The 26,779-nt window shown below is 45.0% G+C and overlaps 6 protein-coding genes across 11 annotated transcripts; 4 read left to right on the top strand and 2 right to left on the bottom strand.

The window, feature by feature from the left end:
- Nucleotides 1-163: 163 nt before the first annotated feature.
- LOC143002044 (putative nuclease HARBI1) lies at nt 164-2,617 on the top strand. Its single transcript, XM_076151975.1, has 2 exons — nt 164-1,710; nt 2,165-2,617. The coding sequence occupies exons 1-2, from the start codon at nt 1,038-1,040 to the stop codon at nt 2,554-2,556; spliced, it is 1,065 nt and encodes a 354-aa protein (XP_076008090.1). The 5' UTR covers nt 164-1,037; the 3' UTR covers nt 2,557-2,617.
- On the bottom strand, nt 2,361-10,521 carry LOC143002040 (receptor-type tyrosine-protein phosphatase H-like). Of its 4 annotated transcripts, XM_076151966.1 has the most exons (23): nt 10,181-10,521; nt 9,017-9,179; nt 8,631-8,897; nt 8,206-8,445; nt 7,851-8,105; nt 7,520-7,759; nt 7,162-7,419; nt 6,825-7,079; nt 6,494-6,733; nt 6,027-6,290; nt 5,703-5,945; nt 5,344-5,607; nt 5,174-5,267; nt 5,022-5,072; nt 4,858-4,939; nt 4,644-4,734; nt 4,458-4,531; nt 4,017-4,151; nt 3,803-3,925; nt 3,490-3,650; nt 3,223-3,358; nt 2,968-3,108; nt 2,361-2,502 (listed from the first exon to the last, which is right to left on the bottom strand). In XM_076151966.1, exons 1-22 carry the CDS (start codon nt 10,244-10,246, stop codon nt 2,971-2,973), a joined length of 3,840 nt encoding a protein of 1,279 aa, XP_076008081.1. In that variant the 5' UTR covers nt 10,247-10,521; the 3' UTR covers nt 2,361-2,502; nt 2,968-2,970. The 4 variants fall into 4 exon arrangements, with proteins under 4 accessions (XP_076008081.1, XP_076008080.1, XP_076008083.1 ...); XM_076151965.1 differs by lacking the exon at nt 2,361-2,502 and having other exon boundaries at nt 2,672-3,108; XM_076151968.1 differs by lacking the exon at nt 2,361-2,502 and having other exon boundaries at nt 2,672-3,108; nt 5,022-5,069.
- Nucleotides 10,522-11,654: 1,133 nt separating this feature from the next.
- On the top strand, nt 11,655-13,742 carry LOC143002281 (ferritin, middle subunit). Of its 3 annotated transcripts, none has more exons than XM_076152312.1 (5): nt 11,655-11,804; nt 12,349-12,452; nt 12,557-12,703; nt 12,797-12,922; nt 13,166-13,742. In XM_076152312.1, exons 2-5 carry the CDS (start codon nt 12,351-12,353, stop codon nt 13,313-13,315), a joined length of 525 nt encoding a protein of 174 aa, XP_076008427.1. In that variant the 5' UTR covers nt 11,655-11,804; nt 12,349-12,350; the 3' UTR covers nt 13,316-13,742. The 3 variants fall into 3 exon arrangements, with proteins under 3 accessions (XP_076008427.1, XP_076008428.1, XP_076008429.1); XM_076152313.1 differs by having other exon boundaries at nt 11,669-11,867; XM_076152314.1 differs by lacking the exon at nt 11,655-11,804 and adding an exon at nt 12,104-12,251.
- A 1,824-nt stretch (nt 13,743-15,566) lies between these two features.
- On the top strand, nt 15,567-18,226 carry LOC143001901 (synaptotagmin-1-like). The gene is made up of 8 exons (XM_076151748.1): nt 15,567-15,774; nt 16,531-16,706; nt 16,837-16,935; nt 17,046-17,213; nt 17,295-17,462; nt 17,578-17,695; nt 17,803-17,936; nt 18,017-18,226. The coding sequence occupies exons 1-8, from the start codon at nt 15,567-15,569 to the stop codon at nt 18,224-18,226; spliced, it is 1,281 nt and encodes a 426-aa protein (XP_076007863.1).
- A 1,181-nt stretch (nt 18,227-19,407) lies between these two features.
- On the top strand, nt 19,408-21,880 carry dnaaf3l (dynein axonemal assembly factor 3 like). The gene is made up of 11 exons (XM_076151947.1): nt 19,408-19,489; nt 19,603-19,709; nt 19,793-19,886; nt 19,972-20,126; nt 20,209-20,412; nt 20,489-20,611; nt 20,683-20,805; nt 20,894-21,014; nt 21,130-21,244; nt 21,377-21,451; nt 21,590-21,880. Exons 1-11 carry the CDS (start codon nt 19,408-19,410, stop codon nt 21,735-21,737), a joined length of 1,347 nt encoding a protein of 448 aa, XP_076008062.1. The 3' UTR covers nt 21,738-21,880.
- On the bottom strand, nt 21,859-24,134 carry tnnt1 (troponin T type 1 (skeletal, slow)). The gene is made up of 9 exons (XM_076151948.1): nt 23,612-24,134; nt 23,454-23,514; nt 23,238-23,354; nt 22,967-23,044; nt 22,770-22,883; nt 22,566-22,675; nt 22,380-22,470; nt 22,256-22,296; nt 21,859-22,017 (listed from the first exon to the last, which is right to left on the bottom strand). The coding sequence occupies exons 1-9, from the start codon at nt 23,716-23,718 to the stop codon at nt 21,972-21,974; spliced, it is 765 nt and encodes a 254-aa protein (XP_076008063.1). The 5' UTR covers nt 23,719-24,134; the 3' UTR covers nt 21,859-21,971.
- Between the last annotated feature and the right edge of the window lie 2,645 nt (nt 24,135-26,779).

Raw genomic sequence — 26,779 nt, 5'->3', positions numbered from 1 at the left:
CTCTGCAGTTTGTTTTTTCCCTATAAAAGTCATAGTAAACCTCAGGGAAGAATGAAGGAGCTCATTAGTCAGTTTGACCACTAGAGGGTACCATTACATTACATATCATAAGCAACACAAGCCTTATTGTCTAATTAAAATGATCATGTATATGAATATGTAGTTTTTCCAACACATTCACCTCTTTTTCTGAACCATAACTCCTAATTCAGAGTTCAGTTCAGTTACCCAGGAACTACTGTGGTGCAGTGAGGCACCCTGATGCCCAAAAGGTCTCTTAAGTCACGAAGATAAGTAGCTTCTAGTCAGTGTGAGCTAGTTCTGCTGCTGCTGGGTTCTCACCCTCCCAGAGGCGGCCATCGTCTGGTCAAACTTGATGTAGAGTCTGATTTAACGCCTGGACCAAGGGCATCTGTTTAATTTCAGGCCGCACTCCATATCAAACTCTGGGCAACAAATCATGCTGACATACTGCACTGGGATATGTGGGGAGCAGAAACCCGTCCCCACTCATCATCATGACTGAAACAAACTCCCCTACTCTCAAGGGTAAACAATAATTATAATAGAAATTGGTTGTCTAAATTTAAACAGTATGACTAAGGAAAAATCTAATTCAAATAGAAATTCAAATAAGGCCACTGCTTAAATATCAAACGGAACAATTCAATCTTCTCATATTGATATTGAGATTCCCACTGTTTGCACTTGTGATGGTAAAGTGTTCACCTGCAGAGTCTGTCTACTAGAGCAGTGGATTTATATCAAATTGCATTTTAGTTTTCTTAAATGATTTCTTGTAACAATGCATTTGTTTGTGTCTGAGTCGTTTTAGTTTGGTGCAATTCCTACAGTGGCCAGTTGGTGGCGGTGTACACGCTTAATGTATTTGTCCGCTGCCATAATAACGAAGAAAGAAGAAGTAAACCGCTACCCCATTTAACTTCTCCAGCAAGTACCGTATCTTTTGTCCCGTATCTCCTTTTTGGACTCCGTGTTTTGATTAACGAGCCCTTATATATGATTTTGAGCGGTCGATGGCTTTCGCTCTGCCGGTGTGGATCGCGGTGCAGGATGAGCTCCTCGGTCACGGCGCAGACGGCGAGTCTCCGAACTGTTTCGACAGTTTCGACGACGAGACCCTGTTCGAGATGTTCCATCTGACCAGAACGTGTGTCGCCTTCGTCGCGGATACCGTCCGCCTCCACATGAGGAAGAGGAGAACGAACTTGTCGGTGGAGGATATGGTGATGGTGACGCTGGACTATTACGCGCAGGGGCTGTCCTCCGCCGCCGTCCAGAACCGAGTGAGCTTGAGTCTGGCGGAGAGCTTCGGGGCCATCTGCGCCGTGACCGAGGTGATCGCGGACATGGCGGATCGGTTCATTTCGTTTCCAGAGACGCTGGACGCCAGAGCTAGTGTCGCCACCGACGTGGAGAAATTCTGCGGGATCCCGAAGGTGCTGGGCGTCCTGGCTCCGGGTCACTTCCGAGTCAGAACCTCCACGTCCGAAAAGGGCTCGTACAAGAACTTCCTCAACAGTCTGGGATACACGTCGGTCCAGACCCAGATCATATGTGACTGCGAGGGGAACATCCTGAGCGCGGCGGGGTGCTGGGCGGGGAGCACCTCCGAGATGAAGATCTGGGAGTCATCGGCCAAAGGGAAGGAGATGGAGGAGGGGGTGAATGGGTCCTACTGGCTCATTGGTGAGTGAAGGGATGACAGTGGGGTCAGGGGTCAACATGAGGGCTCATTACGGGAAACACTCCAAAGCAGGGGTCTCCAACCTTTTTGCCTCAGAGAGCCAAGTGACGATGTGATGTCAAATGTAGGTATTCTTTTAACCTTTCGGCGAGCGACTCGGAAACGCTTTGCGAGCGACGTGTTGGCGACCCCTGCTCCAGAGGGTCCTTCAAGTCTCTGCGTCAGTGTCCTGATTGTCAGCCAATCTACTTGCATTGTGCGCCTGAGAAAAATAAGACTTGCAAAAAAATTAGTCAAATAATACATACAATTAATTTTAAGATTTTCTTTTAAAAATTAAATTGTATGTTATCGTTATATCATTATTTTATCTTTTCATTTATTTACATTGCTATGGATGAACAATAAACAGCTGCCTCACATGAACTAAACATGACATCGCTATTTCTCTCCTAGGCGGTGAAGGTTACTGCTTAAGCAAAGCTGTGTTGAGCCCTGTGGTGCACCCCACAAGCGTCAAGGAGATCCGCTTTAACCAGGCCCACGAAAAGATCCTCGACATCATGCGCACCACTCTGGCCTCCATGATGAGCCGCTTCAGGTGCCTGATGCAGTTGGGCTTCGCCGAAGAGTCCTCGTTGGACAAAAAGGGAAACATCATCAAGGCGTGTTGCGTCCTGCACAACATCGCAAAGAAGTTCTCCGTCCCTTTGCCGCCTGAGAGTGGAGAGGTCGAGCCTCTGCATCTGGTCATGCAGTACCAAGGGGAGGCGGGAGAAAGCAACCTTGAAGCCCTGAAAGCCAGACATGAACTCATTGACAGTAGTTTCTCAGAGGAGAGGAAGTGAGACGGCGGTCTGCCCAAACGGAGAGAGCAGGAAGCCAAGAGAAGCGTGGACTTAATGAGAAACACTTCAAAGTTTGCAGGAAGCTGTTGTTCAGTGCTGCTTTGACTCGCGTAGGTCTTTGAAAATTATTTTATTATTATTATTGCTGTTATTATTATTATTATTATTGTACAAATAGGCACATTTTCTACATTCTTGAATTGTAAATATAAAACAATAAAACATTCTTGGGCGTCCAGGAGTGTTGTTTTCTGACACAAACAGTACCTTATCACAAATACAACCATAAATAAAATGTAAAGTGCCCTGAGCATGAACATTTGAAGGATCAGACTTGATATCTTTCCTATTTACACATTTACTACAGGTAGATCTGAGCAGGAGATGCAGAGCTGACCATCCGTCGTTTACCTTTCAGTTGCGTGAGTGAAATTCTCTGAGCGCTGTGGCATTGGCGTAGATCATATCCGAGTTCTCGTAGATGTTCTCCTCGTGCTTCTCATTGGCCAGCAGAGAGTCCATGATGCACTGATGCAGGAAGACGTACTGGGACTAGAGTGGAATGAAACCAAAGTTACAACCGCCCCCGAATCACACACTGTTTCACACGAGCCTCCTTATGATATAAGACGTTTCATCAGAATAATAGTCTGAGGCACAGCTTACCTCCGTCTGCACCATGTGTGGTCGAGACAGTCTCATCTTGTGCACAAAGGCATGGATGCCCACCCTGCCTTCCTTCTCCAGCTGCTGCAGAAGCACATCCAGGGCGATGATGGTGCCTGTCCTTCCCACTCCAGCGCTAACAGACGAGGAGTAAAAGTAAAGTAAAGTAGTCAAAGAAGACCGTCTCAGTCTCATTATTCATTTGTGTGCGTGTGTGTGAGTGACTGTGGGGTCTGCGTATACGCTTGCGTTAAACTCATTCCGTACCTGCAGTGGACCATGGTGGGTGTCTGAGCCCCTCCGCTCTCTATGTGCCATCTAACGAGTCGTCTGAACCGGATCAGGACATCTGTGCACGCTGGGACTCCATGATCAGGCCAGGCGGTGAAGTGGAAGTGTTTGATGGTGCGTTCCTCTGAGGTTTGCCTCTAAAGGAAGACCATTTGCATTGAAGACAGTAAACAAATCTGTGCTCTGCTCTGATTTCCTGTTTTTGCTCTCTCTCTCTATATACAGTATATATGGTGCATTAGCTGGTGTATGCAGCTCTTTATGTAAATACTTGAGAGATATTCCTTACATATTTCACACTGAATTCCCGCAGTGTCCAGTTGGGCTCTTGCTGCTCAGATCTGATGGTGACCTGCAGATCTCCGTAAAGCTTCTTGCCCTGGTGTTCAGGCCAGTATTGTTCGCACTTGGTCTAGAAAGCAGGAAGGAAAAACTCTCCTGTTAAATTTAAGCAGCAGCGAGTGATGAAGCCGGGCTGTAGAATCTCTTCCTGGCGCGCTCACCCGCCCATTCTCCAAGCAGTTGGTCACCATGATGATGCCCGTCACGCTTTGCTCCCACGCCATCCTCCAGAAGTCATCGACCGTGGTGGGCAGCGGACCCTGAGCAGCAATGAACTCTCTGCTTCTGCTGTAGCCCTGGACACAGAAAACGGGAAGTTGTGGACGTTAGCACTTCTCTTCCCTTTACATGACCCGAATAGCTGGGGATGGAATAAAACAGCTGATAGTCATCATAAAATGCCATAAATTCAATAACAGATGCCTGTAACATTAATGATCTTCAAAAGGGCTTTAGATAAGGAGTGTTTCAAGCTCACCAGGTCTTATCAAAGTGGGAACAATCAAATGCTGTTCCAGCTCTAAGCTTACTGGTGAATTAATCATTTATTTATTACTATTAATGAATGATTATGGACTCTGCCACATTAACTTGGTACATACTGGCATGTAGTTGGCGTTGATGTAGTCATCAATATCGTTATTTTGCCCCTTCAGCTTCACCCGACACCAGTCATCTATAGGACACAGAAACAGGATGTGGATGACGGTTTCAAATGCAGCCCAGGGCAATGAGCCGAGATCCAAATTGGCGAAAATGTATGCGTAAGCGGGAGAGGACCGACTCACATGGATGGACGTTGACAAAGCGGTTCTTCACTTTGTTCTCTGGGTTGGAGGCGGCTTTCTGCGTTTGCTCCGTTCCGCTTGGGATGAGGCTCTGCAGGGGGAAAAGTGAACAGGTGAGGACTTGAGACAAGAACCATCTACAGATCTCAAATCCTATAGAAGAGAAAGTGTGTGCTGCCTCAGAAAAACAAATCTACTCTGTTGTTGCTCGTACTTCATATTCCTGGCTGAAGCCTCTGTTCTGATCCACGCTTAGATAGTGGAAGTGGTCTGGGAACTTTGCCACGGGAATCGCTCTAAAAAAGAAAACATCCCACATTAAAAACAAATGTAGCACACATGTGGACATGGTGGGATCAGAGTTGTGATCCTATGTACTTCTCTGTTTGGTTGGAGCGTTTGGAATGACTAATGAAAGTCTGCTTTCTGCTGTGGGAGGGAAAGCAGAGAGAGAGAGAGAGAGAGGGAGGGTAGTGTCACAGAGTCACTTCTGGGGAGACGACGTGATGTTACAGATGAAGCTAACAAACCTGATAATGTCTGGTCTCTTTCGCCAAACCAAGAGGGCCAGACCAAGCAGGAGGAGAAACAGCAGCACGGCAATCACGGCCCCGGCGATGACGCCTAAACAGGGGTGGGGTCAGATTCAGATTTAAGTTCTGTGTCAGGAATGAATACACCCAAACTGGCTTCCACGCACCTCTTGGATCGGTTGTACAAGTGAATCTGTCAGAGTTTTCGCTCCTCACGGTTCCGGAGAGCGACATCACGGACACATCGTACGTCTTCGCGGGTTGGAATCCAGATATAATCACTTGCAGCGCCTCGCTTCCACTCACATTTGTGGTTTTCCCGCTCACAGTCACCTCTACTATTGTCCACACACCGTCCGGTTTGTTCCACTTGACTAACATGGAGTATCCACCTGCCCAGTAAGCGCAGTGGGCTTTCAGATCCTGAGGACCTGAATAAGAAGAAATGAGAAAACCTCTTCAACAAACAGACAAATACTGTGCTGGTATTTGATTCCCTCTGTGGCAAATACAGAAACGGACTCACGGATCGTCACATTGTGGCAACACTGCACATGTCTCGCTGAAGCAGCTTGGTAAAAGAGAACCACCTCGTAGGTCGAGCCGGGGGACAGGCCGCTAAATGACACGTTGCTACCTTCACGAACGGCATAGGGAATAACCGAAACATTGTTCGCCGTCGCGTTAGAGAAGACGCCCTGAATCACCGCTTGGATAGACGAACTGGTGATGTGCCAGGATGCATTGGCACAGTTTGTAGCTGAGAGCGCTGGGGAGATAAGACAAGTGAGTTACCTCTAAATTCCGTACGAGGACAGGAGTTTGAACCAACCGACCAAACATTCCTTACCGGTGACTGCGACGATGTTCAGGCCTTGGCTTCTGGCGTATTCAAACACAGCAATGATAGTAAAGTTGTATCTTGTGCCGGCAGGAAGAGGCGAAACTGTATATTCAACTGTTGCCTCTTCACCAAGTGCAGAGATTTGCTTTGTGACGCTGCCGTCTTCGGACTCTAGGATGTAGGTCGAGACGCCGCCTGCCTTGTCCCATTTCAGACTGATGCTGCTCTCGTTGTGTCTCACCACGGTTACATACGCCACCTTTCGAGGGGCTGAAAGAAGACAGAGGGCGAAGTTATGTTACAGATGAAAAAATGCAGAAAGTTATTGTTTGTTTCTTTGCAGATGACATGTTTCTTTCCCCTTTGTTCCACTTCAGCAATGTTTATCGAAACTTAAGTACAGTAAAATCGAAACGTAAAACAGTAACTTTCCACTTTCTCCTTTCAAGACCGACCGTCAATTGATATCTCACCAGTGACTGCAGTGATGGTCTCTCCACTGCTTTTCACTCCTTCAAACACAGAGAATAGAGTGATGTTGTGTTTGGTCGCAGCAGTCAGTCCTGAGATTGTGTGAGAGGTTCCGGTGACGTTAATCTCTCCTCCGCTGTACTTAAGTTGATAGCTGAGGATGTTTTCCACTTCTGCCCACTGCAGGTTGATACTGGTCTCATTCTGGTCCACTGATTTGAACTGCTGTGTGTTGCGAGGAGCTAGAGGGGACGCAGAGACACATAAGTCCTCGTAAACATGTTATTTGGCTCAGTCGTTGAATAGGACAGTGGTGAAAGTGGATCACCGTACCTGTCACAGCCTCAAACTTGTATCCAGTGCTGTTGACTTTCTCGAAAACTGTGAAGAGGGTGAAGTTGTATTTTGTCCCAGCAGAGAGACCCAAGACAGGATATACAACAGTCCCTTCATCAGTTTCGATGATGTCGGCGCCCCCCTCATCGTACTGTAGGATGTACTTTGGGATGCTGCCAACCTTCATCCATTTCAGTGTGATGCTGCTCTCATTTTGCGTCTCCACGGTCACCTTCTCGACTCTTTCTGGAGCTGAGGACAGAAGACACAATGTTGTCATGACGCCGAACAAGACTTTCTTACCACTGATTCTGTCCTTTTGCTTGTCTCTTACCAGTGACTGCCAAGAAGTTCTCTCCACTGCTCGTGACGTTTTCAAAAATAGTGAAGATGGTGAAATTGTATTTTGTCCCGGCGGTGAGGGGAGACACCACATAATCCATTTCTGTCTCTCCGTCAGGTATGATAATGTCCTTAGTGTTGTCCTTATACTGTAGGATGTACATTGGGATGCTGCCAACCTTCATCCATCTCAGTGTGATGCTGCTCTCATTTTGCGTCACCACGGTCACTTCCTTGACTCTTTCTGGAGCTGAGGACAGAAGACACATTGTTGTCACAACCGAGAATAAGACTTTCTTACCGCCGATTCTGTCCTTTCCCCTCTTCTACTCCGGCCTGATGTCTCTCACCAGTGACTGCAGTGATGGTCTCTCCACTGCTTTTCACTCCTTCAAACACAGAGAATAGAGTGATGTTGTGTTTGGTCGCAGCAGTCAGTCCTGAGATTGTGTGAGAGGTTCCGGTGACGTTAATCTCTCCTCCGCTGTACTTAAGTTGATAGCTGAGGATGTTTTCCACTTCTGCCCACTGCAGGTTGATACTGGTCTCATTCTGGTCCACTGATTTGAACTGCTGTGTGTTGCGAGGAGCTAGAGGGGACGCAGAGACACATAAGTCCTCGTAAACATGTTATTTGGCTCAGTCGTTGAATAGGACAGTGGTGAAAGTGGATCACCGTACCTGTCACAGCCTCAAACTTGTATCCAGTGCTGTTGACTTTCTCGAAAACTGTGAAGAGGGTGAAGTTGTATTTTGTCCCAGCAGAGAGACCCAAGACAGGATATACAACAGTCCCTTCATCAGTTTCGATGATGTCGGCGCCCCCCTCATCGTACTGTAGGATGTACTTTGGGATGCTGCCAACCTTCATCCATTTCAGTGTGATGCTGCTCTCATTTTGCGTCTCCACGGTCACCTTCTCGACTCTTTCTGGAGCTGAGGACAGAAGACACAATGTTGTCATGACGCCGAACAAGACTTTCTTACCACTGATTCTGTCCTTTCCCCTCTTCTACTCCGGCCTGATGTCTCTCACCAGTGACTGCAGTGATGGTCTCTCCACTGCTTTTCACTCCTTCAAACACAGAGAATAGAGTGATGTTGTGTTTGGTCGCAGCAGTCAGTCCTGAGATTGTGTGAGAGGTTCCGGTGACGTTAATCTCTCCTCCGCTGTACTTAAGTTGATAGCTGAGGATGTTTTCCACTTCTGCCCACTGCAGGTTGATACTGGTCTCATTCTGGTCCACTGATTTGAACTGCTGTGTGTTGCGAGGAGCTAGAGGGGATGCAGAGACACATAAGTCCTCGTAAATGTGTTATTGGGCTCAGCCCCTTGTTAAGGCTCTCTTAATGTTCCCAAAATTGAAGACTTGAAGGCGTCTGACATCGTTAATTACAGGTGCGGTTCAATGTAAGCATTCGATAATAATTTGCCTTCGTGTATATCCAAAAGTCACCTACCAGTCACGGCAGAAAATAAGTGTCCACTGCTTTGAACTCCCCCATCCACAGTGAAGAGAGCGAAATTATACTTTGTTCCAGGAGTGAGAGAAGAGACAGTATATCCAATAGTTGTCTCTGCACCTGCATTGATCTCCTTCTCTACGTTTTCGCCATTCTGAACATACTTCAAGAGGTACGTTGGGATGCTATCAACCCTCTCCCAATTCAGAGTGATGCTGTTCTCATTTTGCGTCACCACGGTCACTCTTTGGACATTCTGTGGCGCTGTAGAGAGAAAGACAGTTGACAAGACTGATGGAAGGGGAAGGTCACGATTAGGTGTCCGCACCACTTTGCACTGTTGTCTCTTGGAAACGCAGACACCTAAAGATGAAGATACTCACGTGGTTTAGTTGTTGTTGGTGTTGGTGTTGTTGGTGTTGTTGTTGTTGTTGGTGGTGGTGTTGTTGTTGTTGGTGGTGTTGGTGGTGGTGTTGGTGATCGTGGTTGTTGTGTCCCTGTTTCTTCTGTGTCTGGTGTTGATGTACTCCCGCGTACACTGAGACACTAAAAACAGAACAATACTTGGTTCTGTGGAATGTACAGGGTGGAGGGAACTGTAATAAAATGTATCGCAATATCTGAGTATCCCATAGCAATGTCATTTCTGCTTTTCCTCTCAATTATGCTAGTGACAGTGATAACATTTCAGCGTCCTTCCTTTAATAACACACAGACAGCTTTAGTTATGACCGTCATCACCATCATAAATAGCAGCTATCAGTTATAAATTTAAAAAAGGTACAACAATGTGGAGTTTGTTCTTCCGTGTGGCTTTTATACTGTTGTAATAAACTAATCTTGTTCAGAGCGAAGAAACATAATGGAAATATCAAGTATCTAGGTATTTCAGCTGCAATTCTGTCATATTTTTTTCGACTGTTAACTGCATCCATGACATGCAGAACCAAGCTTCTACTCTTTTTTTGCGTTTTTTTATTTATTTATTTATTTGTTAATGTTAATTTTCTCTTCTGTTTGCCAGCAAAATGGAAAACCGAAAAAATGTTAGTTACAACAAAACAACACATGTTCCGTTCAATACTTTCCAATATAAACACAGGATATAATGGTGAATAAAGCAACATCCAGCATTTTCAAGACTATACGTGCATGTTTAAGAAACATCCTCCCTTTATCTTCTACAGTACGTTGTTTCCTCGGTTTTCTCTGAGGAAGTTAGTGAGATCAGATCATGGAGGCACATAAGAGTCAGATTAATTGTCTTCTCTATGTTGTCTAATATAATTTGCCTGTTTTCTGTTTGAAAACATACTTCTACTCTGAGAATGCTGACGACAATGAATTGAGATTGAACTTCACACCTCAGAAGATTGATAAGATAACCAACACCTCTGTTTACGCTGTGGTGTGGTGTGGTGTATATCATACAGATGTGGTCTTCTGTTTGACTTTTATCTGTATCTAGTTTACGATTTTCCCACTGAACCACAGCATATCATCTGATCTCAGTCCAAACGGAAGGTTTCAGAACCAAACAAACTTACCCACAGTGGAGTCAAGAGGAGCAGGAACAGCAAGTGATCCGGTGTGACTTTGAAAGATCCCATCATTAAAGTTGATCAAGCTACAAACCTGCCACCTACGTTGTTAATTTTCCTTTACTTGCTGTCTCGAAACCAACTTATGTTTACTTTTCCTGTACAGCCACAGCCCTGATTGAGGGCAAAGAATTCCTTCGCGCCTGGAGTAAATAAATTCAATATTTGCTTTATTCCACCCGTGTTGACTTTTAATTCTCAATCATGTCCTCCTCTTGTCACCTCTGGTCCCCTCTCATAGTGCCAAGTAGCTGAGTATATTGTTACTTCTCCTTTTTGGTCTTGTAAAGCGAGAGACCTTTGCCCCGCCTGTTACTTCCTTATTAACGGCTGCACACAGTCACTTGAGTATGTTATGTCAATCAAGCAAATTTTCTTATTTTACTAGGTGATTTGACCAGCGTTGCTACATGTTTGTTTCCTGTGTAGAGATTAATGCACAAGCTTGTGTGTGTCTAAATTCAAATGACATATACATAACAACAAATAGCCTGTTCCGTCTGCAGATTCATAACAATATGATAACAACAAAACTCTTACAAATCACCCTAAATAAAAGTTAATGAAATGTCCAATGTTTTCCGTTATACTGGTTTGACAGCTCAGTTGATTTGGTTTTGGTTCCTTTGCACTGCCTCTGAGCATGGTGTTATTAATAGCAGCCTTGCGGTTGACACCAATACACAATGAGGAACTTAGAGGCATCCGTAACAGCACATATTGTATAAAACATTTACATATTTCTTGCATCATATGATGGCAGCAAAGCTCATTTATATCAAAGAGGACATAGTCATTATGGGAAACAGGTGGATTACTGGTCATTATGTAAATGTAAATATAGAAATATAGAAACAAAGAGCCCAGTGTTTCAACAGAATATTAAAATGACTGTGATGTCTTTTTTTTTCTGCAATTTGTTTTTATTGAAGCAGACACTGCACATGACATTGTGCATACAGGTTTAGGATATTTTGGAGATCATCTTTTCACATAGAAAGAGGGGGAAGAGGAGGGAGAACGACAGAGAGAAGGGAGGAAGGTTGTGTCATCCCTACTATTGTTGCTGAACTTTATACATAGACCCTGAGGTAGAGCACAACTGTGATGTCTTTGATCATTTCCCAGTGAGGCACAAATACAGCCCTGCATGATTCGGAGGCTAAATAACTATTACTACTACTTTTATATGCAGCCATCACACTCCAGGACATACACTGGCTTTCCATTCATTCTGAGTATTGAGTGAGTAGTGGTAGTAAGAATACAATAATAAAATTAACAAAAATAATAATAAATAGGGCCATAGTTAAAAAATGAGGCGCATTGTATTGTGAGGTTAAGGGTTTGTTTGTCTGTACGTCAGCTGAATACAAGGGTCTGATAGGTGCAATGCTTCCCCAGAACAACAGATGGCGGTAGAGATAAACAAACAGACTGAATAACTAGCATACCAGCTACTTTAGCCCAGCTGGTCTGTGTTGTGTTACAAACAACTAGAAGACAAAGGCACATAAGCATCTGCGGCAGTGGTCTGGACAGGTGGACTGGCGTTACTTCCACAGACTGAGTGAGTGACAAAGACGGACGAGACGCTGAGAAAAGGCTAACTTTAGAAGAACTTCAGAAATTGGTAAAGTAAACGTTTAGGTGCTAGTTTAGCTCGCTAACAACAAGCAGACAGGATTAATTTATTCCGTGCGCGTGCTTTTGTAGTAGCTTCACTTTAGTGTCGACTCTGCGGTACCAAGTGTACACTTGAACTGACAGCTTGCCTGAAGTGAACCGTGCCGCAACTTATCACGGTTATCTCCAGGTAACTGCTAATAAACATGGCACAGGTGCTCGACTTGCAGAAAGTCGTAGCTGTCTTGAACCCGGGTGACTCTCAGACACATGACCGCAGCCTGGCTGATGGTTCACCTGGACAGCAGCGGTATATAAGCTCTCTAATCGAGTTCGAGAGGACATCTTCTCACTTTCTGCAGAGATCGAGTAACTTTAAACACGGAGAGAGGTAGAAAGGCTGTAGCGACTATATTTAGGACAAGATGTTCTTTACTGAAGAGGTTGGTGTTTTACTAATTTGCTTTGTTTGTTTCTCTGTGTTTTAGAAATGCATTCCGCTGTGAGGCAAAACCTGCATTCAGAGAGTGAAGGAGACGTCAACAAGCTGATCAACACCAAGCTCAATGCCTCCTACACCTACTTGGCTCTGGTATGATCTGGACCCCAGTTTACCAAGAATGATTGTGTCCGTTTTTGCATTTAGTACAAAATGTTTGCATTCAGTCAATATTTTGCCTCTGTGTTCTTTTCCAGGGGATGTATTTTGACAGGGATGATATCGCCTTGCCAAGCTTCTCCAGCTTTTTCCTAGAACGTTCGATGAAGGAGAGGGAGCAGGCTGAGAAGCTCCTGGAGTACCAGAACATGCGGGGGGGACGCATTTTGCTTCAGACCATTGCTGTAAGTCTACAAATCGTGTTTTTTAAAGCCGTTACTGTTCTATATCTTTCTTGGGTACGTTTGTGTGACACGTGTTCCAACTCGATATTCTAGAAACCAATCCGAGAGGATTGGAGAGGCGGTCTGGATGCGATGTCCTTTTCTCTGGAGTTCCAGAAGACCCTGAACACGAGCGTCTTGGATGTGCACCGCAGAGCAGGCGTCAATACTGATCCACATGTAAGTTCAACTGTGTGCGACGATGACATTTATTTTGAGAAACATTGAGAATTACCTGTGGCATCTTTGATTTTTGCCTTCATACTGTTGTTTAGACATGCTGAATAGAAGCTTTGGAGTTATAATGACTTGCACTTGTACTTAATGGAGGAATAATTTGGTGAATATGAGGGATATCTCTTTCTAATGGCTACCTATGCACTTTTATGTTGCATTATGTTGAGGTTCTGTCCTCTATTGCAGCTCTGTGACTTCCTCGAGCAGCACTTTCTCATCGACAGCCACGAAGCCATCAAGAAGCTGGGAGACTACAACAGCAGCTTGACCCGTCTCACTGCATCTGAGACTCAGGGCTCCATGGGAGAATACCTCTTTGATAAACACACTCTGTAAACTAGGCGCTGTTGCCGTGAGATAAGCCAAGTATTTTTTAAGGGCTGATATAATCAACCAGAGCATAACTCCTTCTTACAATGAGTACTCAGTAACATTAATAGGACTTTACACACCATTTTAACACTTCTCCAAATGTTTCAATCATGCTCCTATTTCACAGGAGAGATTCAAAGCGAAATACCTCAATCTTTCATGTTAACCACAATGGAGAAATCGTGACTTCATCATTCTGGTGCTGAAAAGGTTTACAAAGCTAAAAAAAAAAACCTAATCCGTTACTTTTCTCACATGTATCAAGCATTCCAATGTGTCAGAGCCATTTTATCCTTTACAAACTTTTGAGTAAAGATGCAGATTTGGTTAAAAAAAAAAGTTCAAAGTTTGGAAGTTCATGGAAATTTCAAATAAATCGATATTAAACGAACACCTTGTTTCTTTTCTCCTGACACGTTTTACTGCAGCTTCAGTGGGCTTGTAATGCACCTTAACAATCCCTGTACTCTTCTTATTACCTGTATCTATAGAACACCGTATAGATAACAGCGGGACATTGCCTTGTCATCACTGGGTGGAAGCTTAATGTTTAACATAAGGCTACCAGACAGCCGGTGGTTAGAAACTGCCAGAGCTGCTGCTTAGAAAATGACATGTTTGAGCAAAGATAAGACTCAGTTGCACAATGATGTCATCAGAGTGCATCACAGAAGGGCATATTTGACTCTTTAATGCCTCAGCTGCCATCTAGTGATCCATACTTTCATTACACACACGAGAGGACACTGTGTACATTGGGGTATTTGTCAAAAACAAACATTAAATTGATAATTGGCAACGACAACAGTAAGCTATAATTACAACGTGCCTCTGTTATTGCTGCTTACAGGGTTTAGAGCAGATGAGTACTTAAAGAGATGAAGGGTCCTATTAAGAGCTTTACTGGCAGTGAAAACATGTGAGGTCAGGAGTACTGGAAAGTCACTGGCTTCATGCACACCGCAATGGTTGGACAACAGTAAAGGGTTAAAGAAAATTTGGGGGGGCTGCAGTTTGAAGTGGCAGATTTATATTTTGGTCAATAACATCAAATGGTTTTCTAATTCGAACTGCACTAGGATTGTAGCATTGCTTTTTCCTGTGCTGTGTATTAAATATCTGTGAAGTCGTCCATGTTGGTTTAGAGCCACAGCTCAAACACGTGAGGATTACTGCACGATGCTTTAAATATGGCGGCGTGTGTGTTTTGTACAGCAACATCCACCCAACAGATAAACATAAACTGCTGCTTCTCATCGACCCAATGAACATTTACCTGTCCACGCAGTGAGATTATTAAGAAGAGGAAATGTATAAGGAAAGGAGGCCGTCGCTCCTCACGCATCAATTGGACACAAAGCAACAGATGTGTAGTCAGAATACTGATACAGGGAGGGGGGAGAGGTGGGGAAGGGATTAAACCACAACACTGCTTTAGAGATTTGCCAGTGATTTAGTCTCGGATGGAAAGGGTTGAAGGGATTGGGACAGTCGGGAGTTGACGGCACACAGAGGAGATGGGTGTGTGAGGGGTCCATCAGGCCAGGAGGGAAGCAAAACACGGAGACGTAGAAGAAATTAAAGGAACGTTTCACCAGGTAAGATGAGTGTTGCATATCTGAACACAGAGCTAGATAAAAATTAGAATGTGCCGAATGTAAAGGAATACTGCAAAAGTGACAAATCGACAATAGAAAACAGAATATTTGATTTTGTCCAGCTTCTCTTTTTAGATTCTTATTTTGCTTTTACTTTTCAGTTCAATGCATTCTTAAACTCAAGCGCGATGCTTATTATGTTTGTAATCTTAGATGAAATACTGATGTTCTAAACAACAAGACCAGATGTTCCCCTTCACTGTGTCTCATATTTTACTAGATGTTCCCCTGTAAAATGCCTGTTTTCATCCCAGAAATGTGTCCAATATGTGTTTGAGAGGGAAAACGGTGGAGGAGGACAAAACTTCATTCCATTCAATCTTACAGAATCTGGATTTTTGGATTAAAATATGTCGCAGCAGTTTAATCCAGCTCCATGCAGGGATGCTGGGCAGGGAGGAGAAAGTGCCGGGGGCGGGACAAAATGGAGGGATGACAGAGAGAAGGACGGTGACAAAAGGATTAGGGTCAGCCATGTTGAGCATTTGACTTAGACATGTCTGATGGAGAACGTGACGGCAATAAACGCATTGCATAACTCTCATTTGACAGCTGACATGAGGCTGGCTAACGTCAGGGTCCGGACCCGGCGGGCCGTGGAGGCCGTGGAAGCCGTGGAACCGGAGCCAGAGGAAGCAACGCAGTCAGTTCACCACGAGCACTCCCACACAGAGCATCATGAGCACCCCCACCACGAACACCACCCTGGCCACGACTACAACCACATGAAGGACAAGTTCATGAATGAGATTAGTAGACTGCCCAGTAAGTCTCGCGTGACTCTCTCCTGACGACCCTGTGAGCCGGCCACAGCCAGACATATTCAGGAAATTGATTTGAATTCTGGTTAAATCTCTGCCTTTGTCCCTTATGTTTGTTCTTTTGACCTCAACGATTTGTAAACAGTGGGAGGGGTCAGTGAGACGCAAGCCCCACACTGACCACTAGGTCTGCAGAAACAAAGCTTGAGGAAACACTGATGTCATATTCACAAGGTCAAAATTGGTATTTTGTTTTTGTCGCAAGGACTCAACACATACTTACTGCTCCACACTGCTGAGTCACCTTGAATCAGACGCCTTTTGCTCAATTACTCCAGTGAAGCCGTTGTAGGTTTGGGGACTGTTGCTGTACTCGGCCGCTCCCAGCTATGAGTGTTATTATCTGATTGTGGAGCAGGACGTTGTTGTGTTAAAACACACACATGCATGCTCAGTGAAGTGCTTTCAGATAAACTAGAATTGAGGGTTGAGGTAGAAAGGCTCAGTTTGTCTGCAGTCTATTGTTATATATAAGCAGTGCCACAGCTTATTTATCATTAATATAATGTCTTTTTAAGCCCCTTGGTTGTGAGATTTGATTTGGATTAAACTGCAGTAACCTGACCTGTCAAAGAGTTTTGTTTCTTCCATGTAATCTCAAGTCTTTCCCATATTCCACACAGATAAGATTGCATATAGTCCCATTCTACATACTGTGAATATAAATGTCTCCACCTACCTTGTTTCGTATTGTTTGCAGTCCCCATGTGGGCGGTGGGAGCCATCGTTGTGGTGGTCCTGGTTTTGGCGGCCTGTTGCATTTTCTGCGTCTTCAAAAAGTGCTGTGGCAAAAAGAAAAAGCCAAAGAAAGTGAGGGAGAGGAAGACTGGTCGCCGCACAAAGACGAAGGAGGGCGACGGAGAGGCTGGAGAGAAGGTACAGTGAGGGGATGTGAGAATGTGACTCCCAGCATCCAGCGTGCCTCATAATGTTATTGTGTGATCGTACCTTTGTTAGTTAGGCCTGCAAGGGTGAATTTCCGGTGTGCTGATGTTTTCTCCTCTAGGACGGCGAGGTGAAGAAGGAAGGGGAGGAGGAGGAGAAAGAGCAGGAAAAGTTGGGTAAGCTGGAGTTCTCCTTGGACTACAACTTCACCGATACCCAGGTAGGTCCTGTGGGAACAAAAACAAAACAAAAAGGATCATGTGTCTCATACAACGCATTGATTTTGAATAAGAACTACTCACGCTGACCCTCGCTCTCGTCCCTCTGTAGCTCATAGTGGGCATCCTTCAAGCGCAGGATCTTGCCGCTATGGATATGGGGGGAACTTCAGACCCTTATGTCAAAGTCTTCCTGCTGCCAGACAAAAAGAAGAAGTATGAGACAAAAGTGCAACGCAAGAATCTATGCCCCGTTTTCAACGAGACCTTCATCTTCAAGGTAAACTAAAGTCACTTCCACCCCAAAGTTCAGTGTTAATGCTCTAACTCCACTTTCTGTGCTTTCTCTCTCTCTCTCTAGATCCCGTACGCAGAGTTGGGTGGGAAGACCTTGGTGTTGCAGGTTTACGACTTCGATCGTTTCTCCAAGCATGACCAGATCGGTGAGATAAAGATCCCCATGAACAGCGTTGATATGGGCCAACCAATGCAACAGTGGAGAGACTTGGAGAGCGGTGAGAAAGAGGAGGTATGTCACTCTACATCCTGTTCATTCAACATTCAACTCTATGGTACTTTACTTGACTGTGATACAGGATACAACATATTTTAATAGGTTTCTTACACAAATGTTTCCTTTTCAGCAAGAAAAACTGGGCGATATTTGCATTTCTTTACGCTACGTACCAACTGCTGGGAAACTGACTGTAAACATCATGGAGGCCAAGAACCTGAAGAAAATGGACGTCGGTGGCTTATCGGGTAATCAGTTTCTTGCTTTTTACACCAGAGGTTTGCTTCATTCTTCATAAAAATGAATAAATAAAAACAAACACAAACACGTCTGTCCATTGTGTTTCCCTCCTAAGATCCTTATGTGAAGATTGTACTGCAGCAAAATGGGAAAAGGATTAAGAAGAAGAAGACAACAGTCAAGAAGAACACGCTCAACCCTTACTTCAATGAGAGCTTTAGCTTTGATGTTCCCTTTGAGCAGATACAGGTAAGCTGTGTCAGTACATCAGTCATCAGTTTGGGAGGTGAGAGACACTAACAACCCAACTCTCTTCTCTTTGTTTTCAGAAAGTACAGGTTGTCATCACAGTGTTTGACTACGATAAACTTGGGAGCAACGACCCCATTGGAAAGACCTTCATGGGTTATGGAGCCACAGGAGTCGGCCTGCGCCACTGGTCAGACATGCTGGCCAATCCCAGACGCCCGGTGGCCCAGTGGCACACTCTCCTGCCAGAGGAAGAAGTCGACGCTGCGGTCAAAGCTAAACCTCGCTAGAGAAGCACATCTTACTTCAGAAAATACAATGTTTGTCAGTCTTAACCCTGATATTTTCTCAATTTGTATGTTTTGTTCACTGTACTTTTGTTTTTGAGAAATTTGATATGGTGTTACTGTATGTTTTTAACATTTGGTTGTTTTTCCCAAAACTTTGCCACATTTAATATGTAACTTTAACAATCGTAAATGTGAATGTATCTATAAATTGTGTGTGAATGCCCATGCTATCCATTATCCATTGTTATATCATAACAAACCATCACTATCCCAAAATTACAACCGGTAGCCTGGTAGAGTACATGTAGACTAAAATTTAAATCTTTTTTAACAAGAATGGATGAAGACAGGAATATACAGTGTTAATACAAGCTTAATTTCAAATGCAAATAAATCCATAAATACCTGGTTTCCCTGCGCGTACTGTCATTTGATGTGATGCTATAAATACAGTGAAATAGAAGATGTAAAGCGTTATCGCTGCATAAACAAATAGATTTCCACAGTGAGGATAATAATAATGCAGTATATTTAAACGCCAGTAGAGGGCGCAAATCATCCTAATCAAGGATGCGTTGCTTAGTAACAAGAACCAAACTCTGTGCTGGGACCTGAACCCACTTAGCTTGTTAGCTGCTACGAAAACAGTCAGTAAGGTGAGTTTCTGAAACATTACGCTGCTTAAAAGTTAAAACCAGAGCGCGGACAGTGACTTTGTTGTTTTGTAAAACTCTGAGCTGACGCCATCTAGTTGGTTACTAGCGTCATGATACCGATTAAGCCTGGCTTAAACCCGGCGGTGAAGTTTTGTCAAGCCAGCAAACGCAACGAAAGCTCGGGTATGTTAAGTTTCCTCCGTGGTACAACAACCCCCAACTACAACCCGCTGTTACGGACGCTTTGACCTGAAACATGTCGGCGAACGTGGTCTCGGTTACAAACGGGTCCACTGGTTGGTCCTTTACAACTTTCTAACTAGCTAGTTTCTACCTAAACTAAACCAAGATAAGCGAAGATAACACGTAACAGTTCGCACACAGACATAGTTGCCAGACCTGCTAAGTCTCCATGTGGACACATTTACATCCTAAGTCTCCATGTGGACACATTTACATCCTAAGTCTCCGTGTGGACACATTTACATCTGCACGGCTGTGTTTGGTTTCTGTGTCCGTCACAGGATGAGCGCCGGGCGGCCACAAGAGGGCGCAGGCTGCATCGCTTGGTGGGGCTTCAGTCCTGCGCGAGACCTCACCGATGCAGGTAACCTAGGCAACCAGGTTCAGCTTGATGCTAATGAACCCTGTATTCTAATAAATGATAGTGATAGTAAATGTAATATTTGTTAATAATTGTTTCTGGCTCTTTCATCCCAGGCCCTGTGAGACAGAAGGGAGACCTGAATGTTTTGCTGGTTGGTAGTGCAGATCCAAGACACATTCTGAAGACCATCGCCGGTTTGCAGGACGGAGACAACCTTCACGTGAGCTCCAGTCTATCTGCCATCACGTCCACTGAGAGCAGATCCAGCGGGCGCCTGAATATAGTCTCTCTGCTTGACCCTAGGTATGGGTTATCGAAAACTGCATGGAGGTTGTGGCGAGACAAATGCTGCTCCTCTACCTGGCACTGACGCCTCAGGAAGACATGGGACTTGATGGTGGGTGCTGTCGGCGACCTTTCAGGGAAAAAAGGCTCTCTAAAGTCAAGATGTCTCCTAAACCTGTTTGCTTAAATATTCTCAGAGAAGACAGAGGTTTTCCTGGAGCTGTTTGGGAACACAGAGATTCGAGGTCAGACGGAGGAGGCACTGAAACGTGCAGCATTGCAGCTCTCCTTGTCTGTTACTGACACACAGGAGACACCCACACACCCCTGCCTGGACACAACCAAGCTCAAGGTACAGAACACTACATTTCCCTAAGACTGGAAAATTGAGGGGTCAGCTCAGTGTTGCGCAATATATTTGTATATTTCCGTAGTTCAAGGAGCGAGATGAGCTGTCCAGGATATTCCAGGGGTGGATCCGGCCTCCGTCTTCTTCATCTTCATCTCCTGGGCTTTGTGCTCCCGTCGCAAAAGCAAACCCCTGGGATTGTCGGGTGAGGCAGCACCTGGGGACGCGCTACGACTCCAAGACAGGCAGCTTCAACTGGGACCTTACCATGAAGCTGCACACAAAAGGGGTATCTGACCACTTTCTCTGCAGATCACAACTTAAGCAATATGGACGCTCATTCTGCACGTCTTCTCCATCTGCAGTGTGGCCTCATCGACAATCAACAGTACGCCAAATGGAGGGATCGAGGCATCGCGTTTCAAATGAGGGACGGCGCCTACGACATAACCAACCAGAGTTTGCTCTCGTCAAGATTATTCTACCGTGTAAGTGTTTGACGTTTTGTTTTACACGGTAATATGATTGGGAACTTAAGGTTTATGATGTTTGTGTGTAGAAAGGGGGCAAAGTGGCAGTGAGGGGCTACTGGGGCGACATAGTGTCCAGTCCTTACCTCTCCTTTGGCATTGAAACGGATGACGAGAGCCTGCTGAAGACACAGAACGGGAAGCACATCAAGGTAAGAGTATGTCTGTGATTTATGTCTACCCTGTCTTTGCCTTCAGTTCCTTCCTTTATGACCTCACTGCGTTTTTCTGCGTCCACAGACGGCCCAGGATGTCTCGTTTGCAAGCGTGCAGGCACTGTTCCGCTCCCTGGCCTGTAGAAGAGACGCGGAGAAGCACACAGAGAAGGCAGAGGCTGGCCACAAACCTGCCAGCATAGATGGTGAACACACAAGATTAAACTAGATTGATTGATTGATTACCTCACATTAGATTGAGTCTTGAGGCTTGTATCGTTTCCTATTGGATTCCCCTCACACGTGCCTAAATTGTTTCAGACCTGATGCGTCTCAGAGGAATATCTGTGACCTTCCTGTCTATGGATTCCCTCATCAAAATGCCAGAGAAACCGCTCTTCCATCACTTCTTCAACTCCATCTACTTCTCTTCCAGGTGAGGGGTTTTAATTCTCTGACACAGATCATGGCAGATATCATCACAGAGTGTGTGTGTTTACTGTGTGTACGCCTGTGATGCTGACTGTGATGCGTTTCCTGCCTCCCTCTCCCCTCTGACGCGGTGAAGCTTGGTGCATCGGTTGGGCCGGACCCTGAAACAGATTGCAGCACCAGACGCTTTGCTCGTTGTGGAGCTGGCCAAGTGAGTGATTTTTTTATAGTAACAGCGCCTGTTACCATGGTGATAGTCCAGTCGCCAAGAGTACAGTCATTCTGCTGCGCACTATTCATTACATCGCCCCCCCGTTCTAGAATATTGGCTACGTCTCTCTTTCTCCAGGTTCCTTCTGGACCTGAACAGAGACCAGGAAGGCGTCTTTGCCAGTAAAGTGGGGGACGTCGCCCGAGAGGCTGGGTTTGTACCGTGTCACGAGGCGAAGAGCGATGATGCTCATGCCGTTTTCATGCTGCGGGAGGAGTCAAGCTGAGTCATGAGTTCTTCAACCTGCTCCACATCTACTGGATCCTCCATCTTTACCTTCACACCATGCATTGGAACGACAGAAGAAGAAATGTTACATACAAATGCTTATTCAGTATTGGAGTTTTTATTTTGACACTGACAGAAGATGTTCCTTTTATTGGCGTGTGTGTGTGTGTGTGTGTGTGTGTGTGTGTGTGTGTGTGTGTGTGTGTGTGTGTGTGTGTGTGTGTGTGAGAATTCACTTCCAGCGTCCTCCGACTTTCCCCTTACCATGGACTTTTTTACTGCGGGGACAAGAAACACATCATTACAAACACTCACACTAGCAGAGATAATGGGCACATAAAGGTACATTTGTGTGTGTGTGTGTGTGTGTGTGTGTGTGTGTTTACTGTCATGTCTCAGTCCATTTCTTGGAGACTCACACGTCATTAAACATATGTGTGCGTTTCCTCGTACACCTGCCCTGAGGCGTGTTTGCATGCAGTCATGGAAGAGGGTAGAAATGCAAAACGCACTCACAATTTCTGAGCGTGTTGAATTCTGTTCAGAAGGACGTTGATCTGAAAGTAAAAGGAAATAAACATTAGATTATACTTTCAAGAGTTTTGTGCCCTACTCGTTTTTTGGTCGCCCACGTCCTCACTTCGTATTTCTGCCTCCGCATCTTCTCTGTCAGGTCAAACTTCTCAGACTCCAGCTGGTGGATGCGTCCCCACATCTCCACGGCTCGCTCCCTAAGAACACAAGGGGAAGGAACTCGAGTGTAACCTATTTGGAGCTCATTTTCCACAGTAGCTCTTAAACCTTGTCTGAGGAACCACAATCTGACCTCAGACTGTCCTCTCTCAGGTTCTCAACGGACAGTGGCTTGCGTCTTTCCGCCAGAGTCTTCTTCTTTATCTCCCTGGCGGTTTGTCTCTTCCCTCTTCTCTGCTCAGCCTACTAGACACAAACGCACACAGAAGACACCAGAGTTACAGCAAAAGCATCAAGGGAAATGCGAACCCCCGCCCCCCCATTAGCCAACACAGACCTTGGCCAGGAACCCTCCAAAGTGCGCCCCCATGTTGGAGAGCACCTTTTTCTTCTTGGCCTCGTCCTCGGCCCTCTTCTTGGCCTCCTCGTCCTCCTTCCTCTGTCTCTCCTCCTGGTCAGACAGACAGATCGTCATCACTTAACAATTCAACCACACGTGTAATCGCGCTGTTATGATTGTAAACGGATAATTACCGCGATCCTCGTTTGCCTGTCACGCTCTTTCTCTGCCCTCACGCGCTGCTGCTCTGCCCGTTCAGCCCTGCGGCTCTCCTTAAAATAGACACATCAGCCTGTAAACCCTTTCACACGCGGCTCATTAATCGCCAGCTATTACTCTGAAAATGGTCAGTGTGTCCTCAAGCAACTCTTCTAAAAGTAGAAGGACAGAAAGGGAAGAGGGGAGGTTGGACAAACAAAAGGGAGGCGAGGGACCGGAGTGGAAAGGGAGCGGCGAGTCATTTACAATCCTGTCTTTGAGTCCGATCAGCTCCTCTTCCTCTTTCTTCCTCTGCTCAAAGTGGACGTCGATCAGCGTCTGCAGCTCCAGGAGATCTTTCTCCATTCTTTTTCTGTGGATGTCCTGAGAGAGGCCACACAATACACAGATTCAGGCTCTTCGTTTGTGATGGCGTACATGTGTATCATCGTTCCATCGGCACGCATGTAAAGGGTCACGTACGTCAAAGTCAACCCGCTCCCCCTCTGGGATTTTAGGGGGCGCAAGCTGTGTGACCACGGGCCTGTAGAGACAACATGACGGCGTGTCACTATGTACAGTACATTCTCTGGACTGGACAGGGCTATTAGATGCAAACATCAGTATTCTCATCCACATACTTGTATCTGGGTCGTTCTTCTTCAGCACGACAGCCGGAGCAGCGATCAGAAAGTGAATTAAGGAGCAGGGAGAGAAAGAGAGAAAGTAGTCCATTCACAATTTTCATAGGAACCTCATGAGGAAATGCTTTGATTTACATTTGAGCAAAAGAAAAGCAGCTCCCTAACTATTACAAAGTCACTCACGATATGTAAATGAGCATTTACATACAGTACATCTGGCGTCTTATGTTTGGATGGTTGGGAACGTATAGTTTATGTTAGGATGTAAATCAACACGGCTCGGGGACGCCTAGTTTAGGTTAGGATGGAAATCAACAAGGCTCGGGGGACAGATAGTTTATGTTAGGATGGAAATCAACAAGTCTGAGCGTCGCTGCCTCACCTTCCTCTCCCTGCTCTTCATCGTCTTCTGGGGAAGCAAGAAAGAGATCTCAGTGACCACGTGAGATGTGACAATGGGATTCTTTCAAAAATAAATGTGTCTTACCCTCCCGATGCCCTCTAAAGGAAAGGAAAAGGAAAGGATACATGTCAGGCAGTCTATACGGGCTGTGACACTGTGATGTGCATGTACAGAGAAGAGTCAAGCTGCACTCACTCCTGTTCTTCTACATCAGACATCATCCTTCCAGAGGGAGGTATTAAGTGATCCAACTGTAAGACAAGCATCAGTGAAATGCAAGAACAAACAAACAACAAATATACATCCAAGCTCTAGTCCTGCAAATGTATTGATTGTTTGGACGTCCAGGTTGTGTTGAATCGGCTTGAGTTTGACCTCAACAGCATGAAAGTGGGATACTGTGTGTGTCCAACATACATGATTGATCTCAGAGTATACAATTACCCATAATGCCCTGTAAGTGCGGTGGCCTGTGGGTATGTTAAGCATTTTGTTTGAAGGATAAGATTAAGAGGGGAGGACATTTGTCGATAACGAGCTTGGAATAGAAGGAGGAGGAGGAGGGGTTATGGGCTGGATCAGGGTCCTGTTACCGGGATCAGAGCTGAGCCGATCCTCCGGGATTAATGCGATTTAGAAGAGAAGATGCGGGGCCCGGAGAGATTAGGGCCCGCGGCTGGCTGCTATTAACGCCGGCCAGGTTCTCTGCCGTCATTTCGCTGGCCAACTTGCAGGAATGCGTCAATGTGCTCGCCAGCAATAGAATAATCTCTCACTGCCTGTCTTTGAGTGTATTAACTCAATGTATCAGGGGCTCAGAGGCCGTTTGAGTCTTTTGGATCCCCTCATAGTTTGTTGTGAGTCTGAATCAACACAGGCACAAGGACAAAAGACAGATGAGGGCTTGGGCGAGGAATCTGTGGCCTTGTTTTGCTAGTGAATGTTTGTGGCCAGACGGACAAAGCCCAGGGCACTAAGAATAACTTAGAGGCTGATTTCCAAATTTCACTAACACCTTAAGACAACAACACACAGACTCAAGGGTGGATTTCCTGATACAACATACAGAAATAGCTCAAAATTGGTTTAAAATTTGATCGAAAAAAACGGTTTGCAAAGACGCGTCACGGTAAGAAAAGTCTGAATATACAGAATCATACTTACGTTTCATACCAAATCCATGAAAGTATTTGTAATTAAAAAGCTGTGGAGGTCATATTAAATACACAACCACTGACTGGGGGCACTGTTTTGCACTACACTATATTGATTATGTTAGATATGAATCATCTTTATCAGATCCTTTACCAGTAGAAGGATATCATCAAACCAATTTCATCAAATCAATTTCAACCAGCATTTAAAGTTATGTATTAGCAGTAAAATGTACTTAAATATTAACTCAAAATTAAGAGAATTCTAAAAATGTTTTGTGTACATTTTTGTCAACACATATAGAATGTAAGCATACAAGAAGAAACATTGAGGAAGAACAATAAATGACTTACCTACGTACCTGCACAGAGAACGACAGGAGGAAGAGGAGGATGCTCACCGAGGGATGAAAACACGGAGCAGTAACTCCAGAGGACAGACACGTTTATATCAAGGGATCCTTTGGGGGACCTGAGAGGGGACTGAAATGTGTGTGTGTGTGTGTGTGTGTGTGTGTGTGTGTGTGTGTGTGTGTGTGTGTGTGTGTCTGTCTGTGTCTGTGTGTGTGTGTCTGTGTGTCATGCACAGGGACTATGTGGATTATTGGTGGCTTTTTGGAGAATAAGATAAAGTCTGACAGAGGGGATAATGAGTGAAGCGATTGTTCCCCGAAATGAGACGAGAGAGAGTGAGAGAGAGACAGACAGGTGGCCCAAGCTCTCTCTCTCTCTCTCACACACACACACACACAGGGAGACTGAGGACAGACGGAATTAGACAAAAACAAGACGAGATCTGTCAAGATTAAACGTCCACATTTGGATCCTGAGCTCATTCTGGACTGAATTGCACCCGTTGATCGTCAATCATTTCCATAGATTGGTGTGTGACAAACTTCCTCGTCTTGCAAATGCAAATGTATGACTTATGTGACCGTGTGAATGCGAACGTACCCCCTAAGCCTTTGCACAAAGACAAATAGCTCTTGTGAGAGACACGCGCTATGTAAAAAGAGTCAAATCTGCAGGGGTGCAGTTCTCTCAGCAATAACTCCTATTTGTACTGAAATAATGCAGATATTGTATAGGGTGACTATGATCATTCCACCACAACATGACCATTATTGCTCAAGGGCATTAAAAAGTGTTAGATGTGTAATTCTTACCTGATACTGGTAAAGAAAATGTCCTTTAACATGTATTTTCCATTAAATTTCAAATTCCTGCATTTTCCAATTAAAAAGCAAAAACTTGTTTCAAATCATCTGATATTCATGTTTTTAATCGTCTTTGCATCCGTCTGATGTAAACAAACCTGCGGGCTTGTACTTGTAAATCCGCAGCTCGAAGGGGATTTTGGTGGGAAATCATGCGGGAAAAACTTCAGCCCAAGCCTTTGCATAGAGACAAATAGCACAGCTGAGACACACAAATACTGGAGGAAGAGGGAACCCGGAGGAGTGTGTGCTGAGGTCTGCGACAAGGAATCTTCTTCGTCTCAGGTAAGAGGGATTCTCTCCGTTTACTGACATAAAGCTGTTATGATATCGACTGTAATCAGTAAAAGACCTTAAAAAGAGCTGAAGTTATTCTATACGATGTCCTCTT

The sequence above is a fragment of the Genypterus blacodes genome, unplaced genomic scaffold (genome assembly GCF_046128005.1).
Source record: "Genypterus blacodes isolate CSIRO-AG114 ecotype Tasmania unplaced genomic scaffold, CSIRO-AGI_Gbla_v1 ptg000055l_1, whole genome shotgun sequence".
Classification (NCBI taxonomy): Eukaryota; Metazoa; Chordata; class Actinopteri; order Ophidiiformes; family Ophidiidae; genus Genypterus; species Genypterus blacodes.
This window is presented reverse-complemented; position numbering and strand designations above follow the sequence as displayed.

What these genes read in the sequence shown, in the direction of transcription:
- LOC143002044 (XM_076151975.1), top strand. Translation starts at nt 1,038, where the DNA reads ATGGCTTTCGCTCTGCCGGTGTGGATCGCGGTGCAGGATGAGCTCCTC. An exon ending in TGGGTCCTACTGGCTCATTG is followed by an intron (nt 1,711 to 2,164) that starts GTGAGTGAAGGG and finishes TTTCTCTCCTAG; the next exon opens with GCGGTGAAGGTTACTGCTTA.
- LOC143002040 (XM_076151966.1), bottom strand. Translation starts at nt 10,246, where the DNA reads ATGATGGGATCTTTCAAAGTCACACCGGATCACTTGCTGTTCCTGCTC. An exon ending in CAAGTTTGAGGCTGTGACAG is followed by an intron (nt 7,760 to 7,850) that starts GTACGGTGATCC and finishes CGTCCCCTCTAG; the next exon opens with CTCCTCGCAACACACAGCAG. An exon ending in GAACTTCTTGGCAGTCACTG is followed by an intron (nt 7,080 to 7,161) that starts GTAAGAGACAAG and finishes TTCTGTCCTCAG; the next exon opens with CTCCAGAAAGAGTCGAGAAG.
- LOC143002281 (XM_076152312.1), top strand. Translation starts at nt 12,351, where the DNA reads ATGCATTCCGCTGTGAGGCAAAACCTGCATTCAGAGAGTGAAGGAGAC. An exon ending in TTTTGCTTCAGACCATTGCT is followed by an intron (nt 12,704 to 12,796) that starts GTAAGTCTACAA and finishes TCGATATTCTAG; the next exon opens with AAACCAATCCGAGAGGATTG. An exon ending in GCGTCAATACTGATCCACAT is followed by an intron (nt 12,923 to 13,165) that starts GTAAGTTCAACT and finishes CCTCTATTGCAG; the next exon opens with CTCTGTGACTTCCTCGAGCA.
- LOC143001901 (XM_076151748.1), top strand. Translation starts at nt 15,567, where the DNA reads ATGAGGCTGGCTAACGTCAGGGTCCGGACCCGGCGGGCCGTGGAGGCC. An exon ending in ACGAGACCTTCATCTTCAAG is followed by an intron (nt 17,214 to 17,294) that starts GTAAACTAAAGT and finishes CTCTCTCTCTAG; the next exon opens with ATCCCGTACGCAGAGTTGGG. An exon ending in AGAGCGGTGAGAAAGAGGAG is followed by an intron (nt 17,463 to 17,577) that starts GTATGTCACTCT and finishes TTTCCTTTTCAG; the next exon opens with CAAGAAAAACTGGGCGATAT.
- dnaaf3l (XM_076151947.1), top strand. Translation starts at nt 19,408, where the DNA reads ATGAGCGCCGGGCGGCCACAAGAGGGCGCAGGCTGCATCGCTTGGTGG. An exon ending in AGGACGGAGACAACCTTCAC is followed by an intron (nt 19,710 to 19,792) that starts GTGAGCTCCAGT and finishes GCTTGACCCTAG; the next exon opens with GTATGGGTTATCGAAAACTG. An exon ending in CGTCAAGATTATTCTACCGT is followed by an intron (nt 20,612 to 20,682) that starts GTAAGTGTTTGA and finishes GTTTGTGTGTAG; the next exon opens with AAAGGGGGCAAAGTGGCAGT.
- tnnt1 (XM_076151948.1), bottom strand. Translation starts at nt 23,718, where the DNA reads ATGAAAATTGTGAATGGACTACTTTCTCTCTTTCTCTCCCTGCTCCTT. An exon ending in GAAGAACGACCCAGATACAA is followed by an intron (nt 23,515 to 23,611) that starts GTATGTGGATGA and finishes TTGTCTCTACAG; the next exon opens with GCCCGTGGTCACACAGCTTG. An exon ending in TCGGACTCAAAGACAGGATT is followed by an intron (nt 23,045 to 23,237) that starts GTAAATGACTCG and finishes GTCTATTTTAAG; the next exon opens with GAGAGCCGCAGGGCTGAACG.